This window comes from Photinus pyralis, unplaced genomic scaffold, assembly GCF_008802855.1.
Source record: "Photinus pyralis isolate 1611_PpyrPB1 unplaced genomic scaffold, Ppyr1.3 Ppyr1.4_LG7, whole genome shotgun sequence".
Lineage (NCBI taxonomy): Eukaryota > Metazoa > Arthropoda > Insecta > Coleoptera > Lampyridae > Photinus > Photinus pyralis.
Window position 1 is genome coordinate 27576580 of NW_022170738.1, and position 16870 is coordinate 27593449.

Consider the following 16870-nt stretch of genomic DNA (forward strand, 5'->3'; position numbering starts at 1 on the left):
ATGAAGAAAATTCTACTACTTTGATTGTTAAAATACTTATAAATTAATATTTGTGTTATGTATATTTTAGATAATAAATTGTACATATTAGCATTTTACTTGATGCTCATTAGTCTACTAGAAAATTTATCCAACAATCGAAATACATAAAGAGTTGATTTTATTATAAATCGCAGTTCACGCCACAGGGTTAAGACTGTATTGCTTTGACATTTGATGGTTTCTTCTCAACTCAAGTTATTTTGTGTCTCCGCACTTACAAATCCAGGCATACAAAATAACCGTAAATACACACAATAAGGAATACTTACATAAAAATTAAATTCACATGTAGTTAAAATGTTAAAAATTAAGTTTTATAGATAAAATTATTAAAATTTTCCCCTACTACATTAAAGCCAAAAAACAGTTTTCAATATAAGAATCGTATAGGATTTTTTATAAATGCGGTTAAAATATATATTTACTTGAAAAGTCATCTACATCTTTAGGCAAGGATTTAAAAACTGCTTGTGCATTGTAGAAACGTTCTTTTGAAATAGTGCGGCCATGTAGGTTGTAACGGTTTATTTTATTAATTACAGGTATTGTTGTTGTTCCCAGTATATTTTGCTGAATGATCCTCGTAACAGTCGTAACCTTGGAATTTTAAACACACAATGTTTAGCGGGAAATTTTTACCGCGCTGCGATTAGTCGATATCGATGGTTAACATTCATTTTCCTCTTTCGATTGCAAGCCGTAACGGAGTGCACTTTTGCTGAGGCATTAGTGAAAACGCATGGAATTTTAATTGTCGCCACCCATATGTTATTAATGTTTGGCGATTAAATTCATTTAACTGGGGATTCCGCATTATTGAGTGAACGGATTCGCCCTAACCCCAATAGTAAGGAGTTTTTGCTTCTTCTTTGTAAGTACGCCATTTGCATTTACATCTACTTGAAGTGTATTTTTCTTTAGGTTGGCTGATATTTGCTATACAATTCTCCATCGACGATTGTTGCACATTTATCTATAATTAGCCCTATTATTTAAAGAGGTATGTACATTTTAAGGTTAACAACGAAGAAAGTTACCTTTGATTTTCTTTTAGGGTTTTAATTTCCAGTGCTAATTTTGGATTCTAGTTTTAATTTCAAATTCTAATTTCAAGTTCAAGTCCAGTTTTAATTGTTACCAGTTTAACGGACCAGCTTGGGTTGGGTGCCGCTTTACCTACCATTCTGTCAACCTTTCCATCTGCTGATAAGAAGCCGCCATTTGCTAAAATTAGGGCACGGGGTCATGCAGCAGATCTGATAATACGGATTCGATCGCTAATTATTATCATTATTTTGCCCCTCCAGGCTTATAAGCTATCCGCATTCCATTGTTGTCTACCTATTTATTAACGAGCGACAAAAAGGGAGTTTATGATCTTGGACTTTCTGCCCGTCCCTCCGGCCATCTGTGTACATGATAACTCACGAATGGTTTCGAATTTTCCAGTTCTGTTTTCAGTAATAGGTAGACAATGGTCAACGGACTAAGTGATTCAATTTTGGTCAATATTCAATACTGGTTAAGTGGATTGATAAAGACACTAAACCTTCCCCATACTTCTTTTAATTATTTCAGGTATTTATAATATTTATAAGATTTATAAGATGGATAGCTACCAATTAATTCAATACTGGTGCAGTTTATTATCTTCGCGAACACTGTTAATCAATCTTTATTTGCCCGTATACCATAAATAGGTTTTGACACGTCAGAAAATATAGTAAATATTAAATTAGTACAATGCATTATATATAAAAAGAATTATAAAACAGTTTAAAACTTCAAATAAATAAAAGCTAGACAGACCATGTGGCTAAAACCGAATAAAGATTATAAACAGTTTAAAATTTTAGTTAAAAAGGGAGACAAGACAGAGATAAAATATAAACAAGTAAACGTAAAAATGACTAAAGAAAATACTACTACACAGGTACAAAAAATTCAAGTAAACAAACAATGAAATAAATAAATATTAAAATTATTGAATAGATCTCCAAGGCGTATGTAAATATTCACTAACGTTATAAAAGGAATGACTTAATAAGTGCGCCTTAACGATTCTTTTAAATTTAAAAAAATTGTAAGGTTTGATACAATCAGGAACGATATTGTATAAGTCGACCCTTAGACTGTTATTTTTAGACCTACTTAGTTTATAATAGGGTGTTTTTATTTAAGTTATGTTAAGTTATGTTCTGGTTGCCGGCCACTTCCTTCTGGAGAGGTTGGCCGGATCAGTATCGTACTTGATAGAAGTTAATTATAAGTAAGGCGAGGCCCGTCAGGCATTGATGAGTTCATTGCATTCCGAGCTCTGCCGCTTGAGAGTTTTCTTTTGTTTGCAGGTTTATTATGGATCCGAGTACTGAATTCACATCTTTGGATGATATCTGATATCACAAGCTCTTGAATTTGCACGACCCAACACGTACGTACGTTTTTGGCTCCGTAAATTGTGACAAGTCTTTACTGTGTAGACCTTAAATTTTTTATGAAAATATACTGTATGACGTAAAGTTTAAGTTACTTTTACTAAAATGTGAAAATCGTGTTATCGTTTCGTCGGGAGTACGGTGGATAGATAGCTGCATGGATTATTACAATCAATCGAACTAATACGTGTGTAAGTTAAACAAACTGTTTTCTGAACCTTGAAATATTTCTAGTGCTATCACGCGATTAAAAGCAAATTATATTTTAAAGTTACCTCTTACATTTTTTGAAAATGTCAAATCGAAAAAACGTTGACTTTGAAAGTCAACTGGAAGCATCTAAAATAGAAGTGCAACAACTAAAACAATTTATTACTAGCTTGCAATCAGAATTAACTCTACTCACTAAGCAAAATAATCTATTAAGAAAACAAATCGACGATAATTTAAATGAGAGTACAACTATGGAGAGTAAACTCAGCGAGGAAAATTCTCAAATGGTTACACTTATATACCAGCTAAAAATTGAGAATAAAAATCTATCAAGAGAAAATCTTGACCTTAAACAGCAAATTGTTCTTATTCCCTCTTCTAAAAACCTAAAAACAGTTCAAGATGCGATTGTTCAAACTTCAAACAAAACAGTTCAAGATGCGATTGTTCAAACTCCATTCACAACTTCTTCAAAAACCACCCAAACTGTATCACCTAAATTAAGTAAAAAAAGGGTAACTTCATCAGACAAACAATCACAATCGATTGCACATTCCCGTGACGAGGACGACTTAGTCCAAAAAACTAAATTAAAAAACCATAACCTAAAACAAAATTCTACCTCGAATAATGACAGCAACAAAAAAGTAAAACATACTGAAAATAATTTTTTAAATAAATCTTTGTTTGATGAGATGCAAGAGCTAAACACAAGCATAAAAATTAACGTAAAGCATCAAGCAGCTCCAAAAACGGGCAAATCTAAATTAACAGTATCAAATACTAAATATACTAATCCTAAAAATAAAATTCTACTGTTAGCGGACAGCCATGGCAGGAATTTAGCAAAATTGTTGGTAGATAAGTTCACTAAATAAACATTTTACCATAGAATCAATTTTCAAACCAAATGGAAAGCTTCACCATGTAACGCAAGACATTCTGGCGCTAACAAAAACATACACTAAAAACGATTTTGTTGTAATACTAGCAGGTTCAAATAACGTAGACAACTCCGGTCTGTATCCTAGTGTCAACGAGATTCTAAGCATCATTAATAAATGCCAACATACTAAATTGTTATTTTGCACGATTCCGTATCGCTATGATACACAGTCAGTAAACGGAATCATTTACAAGCTTAATCAAAAATTATATCATGTAATTAATAGAGTTGCCACTGGGTCGGTGGCGTTAATAGATACTAATCATAATCACAAACGTGCGATGTATACTCGACACGGCTTGCATTACAATATAATAGGCAAGAGAAACTTAGCAAGTAATATCATCAGTTTTATCACCACTAATATTTATAACACCAACTGTTTTAAAAATAATAACATTACCATAAACCCAAGTGAAAATATAAGTTTTTGTAAAGGCAAAGCGGACGCTGTTAAAGAACAAACTGTTTCAAGGTACTCAGACTCTACTATCTCAACTGGTGATCTTGAAAATGAGAACCAGCTTTGTGTCAGTGATGAAGGCGAAGATGAAGAAAATGTGTTATCTTATTCTTTTCAGTCAGCTCATTCCTTAAGTACAGAAAGATAAGCAACTCTTCCGTCTCAGTCATGCACTTAAATATTCAAAGTATAAAGAATAAAACGGACAGCCTTCTGCTACTACTTCAAGATTTTGGTGATGTTGACATATTATGTATTGACGAGCATTGGCTGAGAGAGGAACAGTTGTTGCAATTAACGATCGACAACGACAACTATGTAATTGCGGATTATTTTTGTCGATCCCATAATAATCATGGCGGTACAGTGATATTCATAAAGAAGGACATTCAGTTTGAAACCATTGGCGAAATACGAGACTTGTCGGTGGAAATGAATTTTGAAATATGTGGAATTCAATTAACGAATCATTCAATAACAATATTATCTTTATACAGGCCGGATCGTAATCAATGCATTTTTCTAGAAAATTTAGAAGAAGCCCTACATATTGTTCAAAAGCATAAAACTTTAATTTTATGCGGAGATTTTAATGTTAATTTTCTAAAACCTTCGCCGTTACTAAATAATACTTTAAATATATTAAATACATATGGTTTCACTACTACTATCTCAACACCAACCAGGATTGCATTTAACTCCAGTAGCTGTATCGACAATATTATTACTAACCTTCCAAGTACTTTTTACCGCACCTTCAATTTTTCTGTAGATTTCTCGGATCATAACGCCCAAATATTCATTATGAAAACTAATAGAATAAAACCTAGTCTATACTTGTGGAGACGTGTTATCAATCAAACTAATTTAAATTCATTTAAACACCACCTACAAAGGATTGACTGGAGCCGTTTATACACCATACACAACGTAGATCAGTTCACCAGTCATTTCTTTAAAATTATTCAACCTATATTTTTTAATTGTTTTCCCTTAAGGAAACATTACCTTGGAAAGAAAACCCGGAATTGGGTGACAAAAGGAATCCGAACTTCTAGTAAGGTAAAGCGGAAGCTTTACATAAATATGCGAAATAATCCTCAATCAAATTTCACTGATCACTTCAAGCGCTACAATAAAATATTTAAAAAAGTTATTGCACAAGCAAAAAAAATGCAAACTAAAAGAATTATAATGAATTCGAGAAACAAAATAAAATCCACGTGGCAAATTATAAATAAAAACCTAAATAAACAAACAAAAAAACTACATCTATTTCTTTAAACCAAAATGGCAAGGTTATTACTAATTCTGAACACGTTGCTAATATTTTCAATGACTATTTTGCTTCCGTTGCGCATGAATGTAGAAAAAACATACCTCCAACATACGAAACTACAAAAGTTATCCCATCATCACCAAATTCTTTCTATTTGCTGCCTGTCACAAAAACTGAATTGTTCAATATTGTAAATAATTTAAATAATACGTTAGCTTGCGGTCACGATGGTATTCCTATAAAAATATATAAAGAAGTGTTTGATGAAATATATCAACCTTTGATTTACTTAATTAACCTTTCTTTCTCTTCTGGGACTTTTCCAAGCCATGGTAAAATTGCAAAAATTAACCCACTTCACAAATCAAAATCTAAATCAGAACCACAAAATTATAGACCAATTTCGATCTTAAATTCCGTATCGAAAATACTAGAATCTCTCATAAAAGTTAGATTAATTGCCTTTTTGGAAACCCATAAATTGTTTAATAGTTCACAACATGGCTATAGAGTAAATAAATCAACTACCACAGCTTTACAAAGTATGTTACACTACATACGCACTGCGCATAATAATGGCAAGGTTGTAGCATCGATAAGTTGTGATTTGTCGAAGGCTTTCGATCTGGTTGATCATGACTTGTTACTGGACAAGCTATACTCATATGGCATTAGAGGCGTGACGCTAAATTTATTGAGATCCTTTATTAGTGATAGGTCACAATATGTTGCAGTTGAGCAAATTGCTTCCTCGGGACAAATTATTGAAGTTGCATCCGAATTAAAACCAATCAAGTATGGTGTACCCCAAGGATCTATCCTTGGTCCTATATTATTTATAATCTTTATTAATGACCTATTTAACTGCTTCGATCCATCTTCATGTGATATCACCACATATGCAGATGACACTAGTGTGAGTGTGGCTTGTGTTGAAGAAGAGTTAGAAATTAATTTAAAACGTGCGTTATCAACTCTTATTAATTGGTTTAATGCAAATAAACTTTTGCTCAATTTGGAAAAAACAAAAATTCTTCTTTATAAGAAAAATATGGGTTTGGATATCGCTCCACTGCGTTACCAGTCAGTTCAATTAGAAAGGTGTCAATCCTGTACCTTCTTAGGAGTTATTATAGACACAGAACTTAGTTGGAAAGATCACATTGACCATCTGAGAGCAAAATTACATTCATCGATTTTCGCATTGTCCCGTTGTAAAAATTTATGTGACCATAAAACCCTTTTGCAAATCTACTATTCAATATTTGAAAGTAAGGTGCGGTACGGTATCTCATTATGGGGAAATGCTACTAGTTATAGAATTGCTAGCATATTTAAGGTTCAAAAAAGAGCAATCAGGGTAATGTTTTCGCTACAGAAACGGGAATCCTGCAAACCGTATTTTAAAAACTTTCAGATTGCAACCGTCTATTCATTATATGTGCTTGAATGTTTATGTTTCGTGTTCAAAAACAAAAAATTATTTTCATTAAATTGTGATAACCACTCATATAATACGAGAACGAAAAATAACTTTTCTATAATGAGATCAAAAAGTAAGGTGCATAACTCGTCCTACCTACAGATGGGGGTGAGATTTTATAATGTCCTTCCGGCACATGTCAAATGTATTACAATGTTGGCTCCTTTTAAAAACCAAATTAGAAAAATTCTTCAATCAATGGTGCTATACACACTGGATGATTTCTTTACGAATATCAAAAATGCTAGTCATATTTAAAAAAAAAAAAATATAAATAAATTTTAATATATATACCTATTTACATTTCTTTTTTATAGATATATTTATATTATTTATTGTACTTTATTGTGTTTTTTATTTATGTTGTTATTGTGTGACAGTTACACCACATTCGTGGTTGAAATAAATGCTCTCTCTCTCTCTCTCTCTCTCTCTCTCATCTAAATTTGTGTGTGTGACGTAAGTTATAATTTTGAACAGTAGAATATTTGCATGTTACGCTATCCCATTGGGGAGACAATTTTTATTTTGCCAGTTAATGACAATAAGCCATCATCTATTTTGGTGCTTGAATTGATTTTACTCCCGTTTGTACTCAATTTTATGCGGGGAGAGTTAAATTAGAAGTTGTGTGGCGCTCAACCCTTGATAAGTGTACCAAAGTTAAGAATATAAGTTTACCCAGATCGAACTACCGCTGTGGAAGATTCTTAAGCTCTTATTCTGTGTTTTACTCTGAGACAGATGGCCGTTTATGCGGCGGGTTTGAGGAAAGCAGCGCCAACTCTACCTACCCTTTATAAGGTAATCATTGACCTTTCATGACGATTTTTATTATACTAATGGTCAGATATTGTATACAACAATGGATCTTCATGTTGCGACATAATTGCCTATAACAACGTTTGAAAACGGCTCAATTATAGGCAACATAATGGATCTTACAGACCCCTATGTATTGGTATTGAGTTTGACAAATCAGATTTGTTAAATCACCTGACAACTTCACGTCAGTTTGACAAGTAAGAAAACAAAAAGTATAAGGCGATCAATATTTATGAGCTTTTTCGAACTTTTCTGGCATCATCCTCAAATTTTTGGCCCCAATAGTTACTTTACAAATTAATTCGGTAAAAATGGAATTTGTTACAATTTATATGAAGGTTATCAAATTTTGTTGAACTTAACGTCTAAATTAATTTCTACCATACAATAATCCTCCTGTGATAATTAATTCCCTATATCTCAAGAGCGGATTGTCTGAAGAGGTGGAAAGATCGTCTAGACGAGACACATCTACTGGTGAAGAATTTAAAAAATGCGCTTTATCTCCACAATTTATACTTTTCAATATTTACAAGCCTGTCTAATTTATCGCCCCAGATGCCTAGGATTAATTTGTGTCTTAAATAGAATCTCGATTACTAGGCGTTGTCGTCAATATTCAGCACTTGCATGTGGGTTTTGCTAATTCTTTAACCACATAGTTAAACTTATTTTATTTTATGACACAATAGTGTTCCGACTATTGATATCATGTGTCGTCTCTCAGTCTTTGTTCAAGCTCTTTGTGTAAAAAACAGTAGCTGTCAAAGCCCGTCACCCTTCACTGTTGTCGGCGTAGGTAATTTTATAGATTCGGATACTTTATGTGTAGGATATTTTTAGTTTATTATGAAACCCTAGAACAAATTTTTCATTTTTGAAACACACAACCAATAATAGGAGACTTTTGTATGCAACAAGGAAACTTAGTCGTGTAGTGAAAACTAATGGACGGCGACGACCGTGAATGGTGCGAACCTCTTAAAGCGTAAGCGAACAATTTCGTTTCGTAGTATTATCAGATTAGCGTGCTCATATTTAAACAAATTGTTACCACGGAAGTGTTGAGGTCCAAGGTGCAAAACGTTTCATTGCGCTATGCTTGGAGTGGATAGTAAAAAGGTCAAAAACAATTAATTTGTGCTTTTGTTAGCTATCAAAACCCTAAGTTATAAGGGTAGTTTTGGACACTGCGGTACAATGGTAATTATTTCCAGTAAATAAACCAAATTGGAACTAATAAGTTGCGAGAAACCTGAAGCCCGGTTTGTTCTGGATTCAAATTCTCAGCCATCTTTCGAGATTCACTTTCAGCAAGTAACCAACTCTTTACCTGGCGGTACAAACGGTCCGATTGTAGTGTACAAGACGTTCCACCATGCAATTTTCCAAATCCTCCAAAGGTGACAGTCAACTGTCGATTGGAGAAAACGTCGATTTTGTTAAATGTTTTTGAAACAAATAAATACCTAATAAGAAGGCACTTTCATAGAGTCGGTTACCACAGAGGAAATATTAGACTAGTAGGTAGGTACCTTGTCTGTTTAGGTAACGACGCGTGAAATTATAGGAATTTTCATAAACAGTCGGTTGGCAGAGATTCTATAAAAAATATGCCATCATTAGGATAGTATTTGACATTTAATGAGATAGTACAGGTAAAGAGGTATGCAAGTTGCATATACTATGAAATATTCCGAAAGATCCAATTGCAATTGCGTGATGCATATCCCAATCCTTCTTAATCTCTTGAACTTTGGGTGACTATTGCTCTTCTAATAGAAAAACAGTCACGCAAATTATCGCATGCAGCCGCCCATTGCAAAACTGGTGGCCTGTGAGGTGTCCACAAATTATTCTATTATATCTTCATCTCTATCAACCCCATGTGAAGAAAAAAACATATGTTTTACAGTGAGCGGCTATTTGCGACTGTTTTTCTACTAGTAGACGTATAGTTTCGTCAGAGACTTATTCACCGCATTGGAGAAATTGTAAAATGCACTGCTTCTCTCGCGAAGACAAGGAAGACACTACCCTGGTGCTCTTTATTACGGCGCATAAAGACCAGTTCATTTAGTAAAAGTATCCTGATTAACATGAAATTTGAAAACGAGTTATTAGATTAATAGAGTAAGGAACAAATGATAGACTATACACACTCCACTAAAGAACTGCGGGCTTCTTGATTATTATAAAAGAGGTACGCGTGTCAAAGGTTCTTGGACCCCCCAAGAAAGACAAGAGATAATCTGAACAAGCCGTTTTCTTTTAAGCTTTTGAAAAAGTATGTGATCTGAAAGAATGTCTTACAACAACCGTAGTGTATTTTTTTATCAAAATGTTCTAATTATGTACTGATTCCAAATTCAATCAGGGGTAGAGTGTGAAAGATCATTTGCAAGTACCAACGAAACACATTACACTCAAAAAAACGTGGACCCTTGCGTAACACAACGTAAAAAAAACTTTTTATAATAAAATAATACAATATGTACAATAATTAGGACAAAGTAATTAAATTAACGAAAAAAAGGAAAAAAACTCACAGTTGAAACAGTTTCAAGGTAAAACATTTTTAAATAGAGAGATGCATGAAATTAAAGATATCACTATACTAATAATACTAAATCTATTGTTTTTTACTTTTAACTGATTTTTCGATATCCACCGCTATATCGTACTCGTGATCGCTGCCGACGTTCGTGTCGTAATAGGCGTAATCGTAACTGACATCCTTAACCTTTTTCGCGGGCGCTGTACTTCTGTAATTGTTCGTCGCCGGTGGCGGCGGCGATTGTTTGCTGACGTTCGGCCTGTGGGTCGTTAGGTTCTCGGTCGGTTTGTAGGGGGCGGGCGTGACGGAGAACGGTCGCGGTTTTTGCGTCGTCGACGGCGCGTTCCTGCTGTTTTGGTTGTACTCGTTTCGGCTGCTCGCGATGTTTATGCTGTGGGCCGCCTTCAGGAATTCCTCGTCGCGCTTGTCGTCCTCGTTGTCGTATTTGGAGTTGTAGGATCCGTCGTCGTATTGCGTTTCGTCGAAGCGATTCGACCGGCGAGGAATTGCGGGGGTGGTTGATGAGTGGTATGGGGTTGTGATGCGCGGAACGGTCGGTGTGTATTGGGTGTATTGGGGTGTTTGACGCTGAATTGGTGCCGAGTTGTAGATTGGTGTTTGTTTGAAAGTCGGGTGTTGATTAATTGTTGGTTGACTACTGGGCGGACTTGTGTTGAATGTTGTTTTTACTGTGTCCTGCTGCTGATGGTTAGTTACCGGAGGGGTGTGTTGGATAGAAACACTTGGCCTATTGTAGGTTGTTGGCTGCTGATTTCCTTGGGTGTAGGTAGGGTTGGTTTCCGGAGAGTATGTGCTCGATTGTTGCGTATAAGGTACGTTCTTAAAATCTTTGGTTTGTTTTGGCGAGTACGTTGTTGGATAATTCTCTGCTTGTTTAAATGGGGTTGTTGGTTTTTTCGTTTGAGTATTATACGCGGTGGGATAACTTTCATACGGTTTCACTTTCGTCGTTTCGTATTGATCCTTGTAATATTGCTGCTGTTGTTGCTGCTGAGCCGTATTGCGGTAGATTTCTGCTTCTCTAGTCTGCGTTTGCGTTTGCACAGAAGCTGTCTGGTAGTTTTCTTGTTTATTTAAGTTAGTTGAGGGGTAATTTTCAGTTACCCTTTGAGCATTCTGGTATCTTTGTTGGGGTTGACTGAATGCTGAGGGGTAGTTTTCCGTCGATCGCGCCTGAGTTTGTGGAGCCGATGAAGTCGAGGGATTAAAATTATATCTGGGTGTACTATTTTCTCCATTATACTGTTTAAATGGCGTGGGGGTACTCACTGCGTATTGGGTAGTTGGGAAATTACGATTATACTGCCCATTATTATTATTATTATTCTCTCCGCGGTATCTACCATCATCTTCGTACCCTTTACCTGTCGATTGGCGGAAGTTATCGGCGTTGTTGTATTGGGGGCTAACTCGAGCGCGTGGGCGAGTTCTTGGGTTATACTGGGGGTTTTCAGTGACAACGGGGGTTGAACGAACAGTTGTGCTAGATGGCAAATAACTACTACCGGCAAAATTGTTTGAGAAGCCATTCGGTCGAGGTCTCTCAGTCGAATTTTCGTTAATAGGCCGCCGATTCTGCTTGCGTCCGGATAATTTTCGCCTTTGGTATTGGTCATTATCCTGATTTTGGTTTCCGCCAGATTCATAATCGTCATCATCGGTTTCTTTACCACCATTTCTGTTGTTAAAGAAATTCGAGCTGCTGGAGCTCTTAAAGATATCCTTTTCGCTATTATTGCTATTATAGGAGTTACGATTAGTATTATGTTGCTGATTGTTAGAGGGCCTATAATTGTAGTTCTCGCGCTGTTGATTAATTCTCTGCGCTTGATGCTCGCGGTTTATCCTTACGTCACCCGTCTCAGCGCGCTGCAGCGAGAACGGTTCTTCATCTTCACCGTATTTCACAGCTTTCGATTCAAAACCTAAACGAAAACGTAAATATTAAACGATGCCAAGATTGCGAAAGTGAAAGTACCTGAACCGATACGGTAAAGGTCGAAGTTGTCGCTCGAATAGTAAAGCGTTGTAGCATCGCAATCCACGTCCTGCCAATCTGCACAGATCTGATGATCCTGATCAAAAGCGGTGCCATTTGAGCAAAGGAAACGAAAATCTTGTACCTACACAATAATTCCGTGAAACACAGCCATAGTTAGCGCAATAAAACTTACACCAACACCCGAGACTTTTACGCAGACATGGAACATTTGGCACTGCGTTTCAGGATCAGCGTAATAGCCTCCTAAAATTTTATCCCTACATGAGAAACCCGTATCCGGCATGTTCTCTAAGCTGTAAGTTGGATACGGCCGGTGATTGAGAAATTGAGCGGAACTCCATTCCGCGCACACCGCTGAAATATTAAATTTTATTGTTATAAAGCGTTTTAAAATTAAAATTAGCGACGAACTGATAGTAATCCAAGGCAGCTTTGCACAATGCCTTTACAAGTTATCGTTAATTAAAACCCCTTTGTTGTATTACAAGTATGGAGAAACTTAGTTCGTGATTGCGATGCCAAATAAGTAATTAATGGTATTCACATGAACGTCGTAAAATTTCTAATTTATCTTAACTGTACCAGCGGAGGGAGCGAATTAAGCGAAAACAGTTCGATTTCGTTTTTATCCTAACGGAATTACGGAGGCAACTGGAAAAAATACAATTTTGCAACTTGATTAGGTTCAGGCACGGTTCAAGCCTGAGAACTAAAGATAATTGCATTATTGTTTCACTTGAGAGAGCGCTGTATCAAATAATTATATAACAGATTTCACGCAGGCAAAAGAGCACCCTCGCAAATCCCAATTCGCATTTGACATACATTCCACTAGTTGAGAATACCTCTAAATTTAATTACATACCCCTTAAAATCGCGCACAAAATTCGTCGGATTTTGGCGGGAAAAAAAACGCACAAAATTAAATCACTGCACTAAATGGGAGAATCCTCGTACGCCTCGGGCGAGCGAATTCTTTTTTGTACTCACCTATTATAATAAATACACTAACACCTATCATGATTGCAGGTCGGACGCTGACTGAAGCCTAAGAGCGCATCTTCAAACCATGTTAGTGAAAGGATTATCCTCAACAAGACGTTGCTTGAGGCTACAGATTCCATAACTGGGGATTCTTAAAAGAATGTTATACAGTACCTATGCAATTGAACAAGCGTTATGCAATTACCTTATTGTGAGGTGAACGGTAATAATGCGAGACATAATTTTACAGTTCACCTCGTTTTGCTGTTTAATAAATTAGGGGACTGTAAACTTCCGAAATTTGATGTCCAGCAGCGTGTGATTTATGTATAGGTGGCTATTTGCAAAATTTAGGCGTGGTTCGGATATCTCTCCCGTATCCTCATAAAGTTCCGAATTTATTTTTTGCCTGCGAAGACTAACGTCGCACATAAAATACATTTTCTGTTTGCGAGAGCGGGATAATAATTTCTTGTCATATACAAGGTTTTGCTTTCATTTTATTCGTCTCTTCTTTCCGCCTCAAAGGATGTGCATAATAGAGCAAGATCGCACTGTAAGGATTGTAACGCACTTCTTTGGCCGATTGCCTTGTTTATTAAAATCGCCGGCACCCTTAGGACACCATGCCATATGCAAATCTTATTAAACATGTAAAAAGAGAACTGTTTACCAAATCAGGAAATGCATCACCAGGGATGCTCAGTTTTATATAGTGTGCACAGGATTGAGCCGAAAATGAATTTTCCACCCCCACATACTTTACATATCTAATCGGTATAGGAAACGGTTTTAGAGGTGATTCTTTTAAATGATTTTCGATCGCAAATTTCTTGCTTCTTTTTCAATTTTTGTCGCGCGCTTTCGGATTCTGGGCAACCCTCTAATTTTACATTCTCATACAACATGCAACTCTCATACAAAAAGTCATTTGGTATATATCATGCAACCTTTCAGGCGAAATTGGTCTTCAATTTTCTTTATTTATTATTCATACCTAAGTTTTTGTTGACCAGTCGCACTCAAATTGGCAAAAATTATTTCTTTTCCATGCAACTTTCGACCATTTAACGGCATATTTTATTGGACTTTTTTTCTCCTGTTTTCACATTTTCTCAAATTTTCGCTATTTACTGTTATCTAGATCTACTTTCCAAAAAGGTTATTTCAGATAGAACGCATCCCACTTAGAAAAGCAATTCTATTAGCAATGTTTCACCCTGTCTCTTGCTTTTTTAGTTTTTGTTGCGCGTAACTTTTTTGAGAACGATGTGATTCCTTCAAAAATTTTTGATTCTACGCACCCTTATTTTTTAATTTTTATTGATATGCAACGGTCACTCCCATAATTTTCGATCCCTCCGGCCCCTTCCGTATTTTCAAAGAATTCCAAGCAAGATCCAGTATGTTGTACACGATTGAGATCAGCAAAGTTATAACATTCCTAGTAACTTTCGACCCTTCCCCTCTTTGAACAAGTAATTTTCAAGATTCCTCCATTTGTTAGTTTGTGCTATTTAGCCATTTCTCCCTACATTTATCTGACGACTAGTTTTGTTCGTTACAGTCTTTCTTAGGGATAGCAATTTTTTAGTTGATAGAAATCTTTTAGCAACTTCTGTCCCTCTTCCTTGGATTCTTTTTTCAATTATTGTTGCGCTTACATTTTTGCCTACACGGCGTCATTCGTTTAACTTCCATTACGTTCTTTTTGTACCAAACTGATTTTAGAAGAAGGAAGTATTGTTTTCTTGTATTTTGCTCTTTTAAGGTGTTATTTTTTAGCAAAGAGAAAACGCTTTAGCAGTCTAAAGCCGACCGTTCGAGATAAAAAGTCGAACGGTCGAGATAAAATGTCGACCGGTCGAGATAAATAATCGATCGGTCGAGATAAATAATCGATCGGTCGAGATACAAAGTCGACCGGTTGAGATAAAATAAGGTTTGATGGTCCTTCAGCGCTTCCGTACTTTATTTTTGCTGTTCTGAATTTTTATTTTTCACTTTTATCATAAAAAAGGTTTTTCGGACGATTTTTGATTTCTCACATTCTAATTCAAAAGAGATCTTAATTTCTGGGTATAATCCACACAGATGCATGGAATGTATCCAAAATACAGTTTGAAATCACAAAAGTATGGCGAGGGAGCCGAACGTTGTTAAAGTATTTGTACTGCTATTGCCGAAAAACTTTCTTTTCACATTAGGGCTTACTATTGAAAAAGCGAGTGCATGATTTTGAACTTTCTGTTCGTCAGACCGTCCGCCCGTCGTACATGATAACTTGCGAACGGTTTCCAATTTTCCAGTACTGTTTTCAGTAACAGATAGACAATGGTCAAGGGACAATTTTGGTCAATACTCGTCGACCGGAAGTGACCTTGTGGCTCGTTGTCTATATTGATGCAGTTTATTTTTATTTTATCCATTCCTTACTGTGTGACACTCAAGTTATTGAATTCTATGCAATATACACACTCATCTTTCTATCAATATTTTCGTTGGCTACTTTTTTGTAGACGACTTATTTTAATAACGTTAGGTTTTTTTAAAAGTAAACTTTAATATTCATAGAAAACAATTTCTCGATCGATAGAACTCTTTGGCCCCCTCGCCTTTTCTTTGTCTGTGAAAGATATGACAGTCCTCTCCATGTACTCTACATAAGCATAAACGTATCCTTCAGCTACATTTGACCCCAATTAATAAAAAATTACTGTTTCAAAACGATATTCTATCCCCCTTACTTCACTTGGTCCTTTTCATTTGTTTAGTCAATCATGATTTTTTCTTATAAACGACTGATGCGCAGTTTTTTTATTCATAATATAATTTCCTTTACACGGATAATCTGTATACTATTGAAAAGAGCACGTTTTCTGCGTTATTGAGTTTCCAAAAAACGAGTCGCCAGGAACCTTGATAATTCTAGCACTGGAATAAAATTCTAGTCCTGTAAGTTATAAATTGTTCTTTTTTCTCTTTTTTGCAGATTCCAGACACCTTTTTTGAATCAATTATTAAAATTGTTGTGGCACTCGTAACATTTTTTAAATAATAATTATTAACGAATTTTTTGTGTCGATCCCATAAAACCTTGTTTTCCAGAAATTGTTCCCTCCCTTCCATTGAAATTTTTGCTATTTTTCCTTTGTGTAATGATTATTGCTAAGGTTATTCAGTGTTATTCGATCTAGCATCGCTGTTAGGCCGCAAAATGAAACGATTTTTGGTTTTCTTATTCGACCTGATGGATGTCATAATGCAACGATAGTTACTTGTTTGTTGTTATCTTTAAGGATGGGATTCGTTTCTTAGGAAGTAGCGTTTTCTTTTCTGTTTTTAAGAAGGATGTCAAAATGTTCTGTCGTTCGCTGTGTGATGTGGCTCCAAAGGACTCCCATGCTTAATCAATTTACCTTAGCATTAGCCTTTGGTGGATTCTGTCGGTTTTTAACCATTTCAATTTTGGTGTTGTCGCTGACACGAGAATCAATTAGTGCCAGACCAACCAAACGCTCAGAAAATAACCACAGGGGGCGTTTAACTGTTGGCAATTAAAACTGTCTTCTTAAAGTTGCACTTTGGGAGGACATCATTCGTAACGACTTTATTGACCT

The 16870-nt window shown here is 35.6% G+C and overlaps 1 protein-coding gene across 1 annotated transcript; it reads right to left on the minus strand.

The window, feature by feature from the left end:
* Window positions 1-10135: 10135 nt before the first annotated feature.
* Window positions 10136-13348, minus strand: LOC116176296 (uncharacterized protein DDB_G0292186-like). Its single transcript, XM_031494789.1, has 4 exons — window positions 13257-13348; window positions 12439-12620; window positions 12243-12387; window positions 10136-12189 (listed from the first exon to the last, which is right to left on the minus strand). Exons 1-4 carry the CDS (start codon window positions 13285-13287, stop codon window positions 10319-10321), a joined length of 2229 nt encoding a protein of 742 aa, XP_031350649.1. The 5' UTR covers window positions 13288-13348; the 3' UTR covers window positions 10136-10318.
* Window positions 13349-16870: the final 3522 nt, after the last annotated feature.

Coding starts and splice junctions, on each gene's coding strand:
- LOC116176296 (XM_031494789.1), bottom strand. CDS start 13,287: ATGATAGGTGTTAGTGTATTTATTATAATAG. Junction 12,621..13,256: donor TAGTGTATTTATTATAATAG/GTGAGTACAAAA, acceptor TTAATATTTCAG/CGGTGTGCGCGGAATGGAGT. Junction 12,388..12,438: donor TAAAAGTCTCGGGTGTTGGT/GTAAGTTTTATT, acceptor ATTATTGTGTAG/GTACAAGATTTTCGTTTCCT.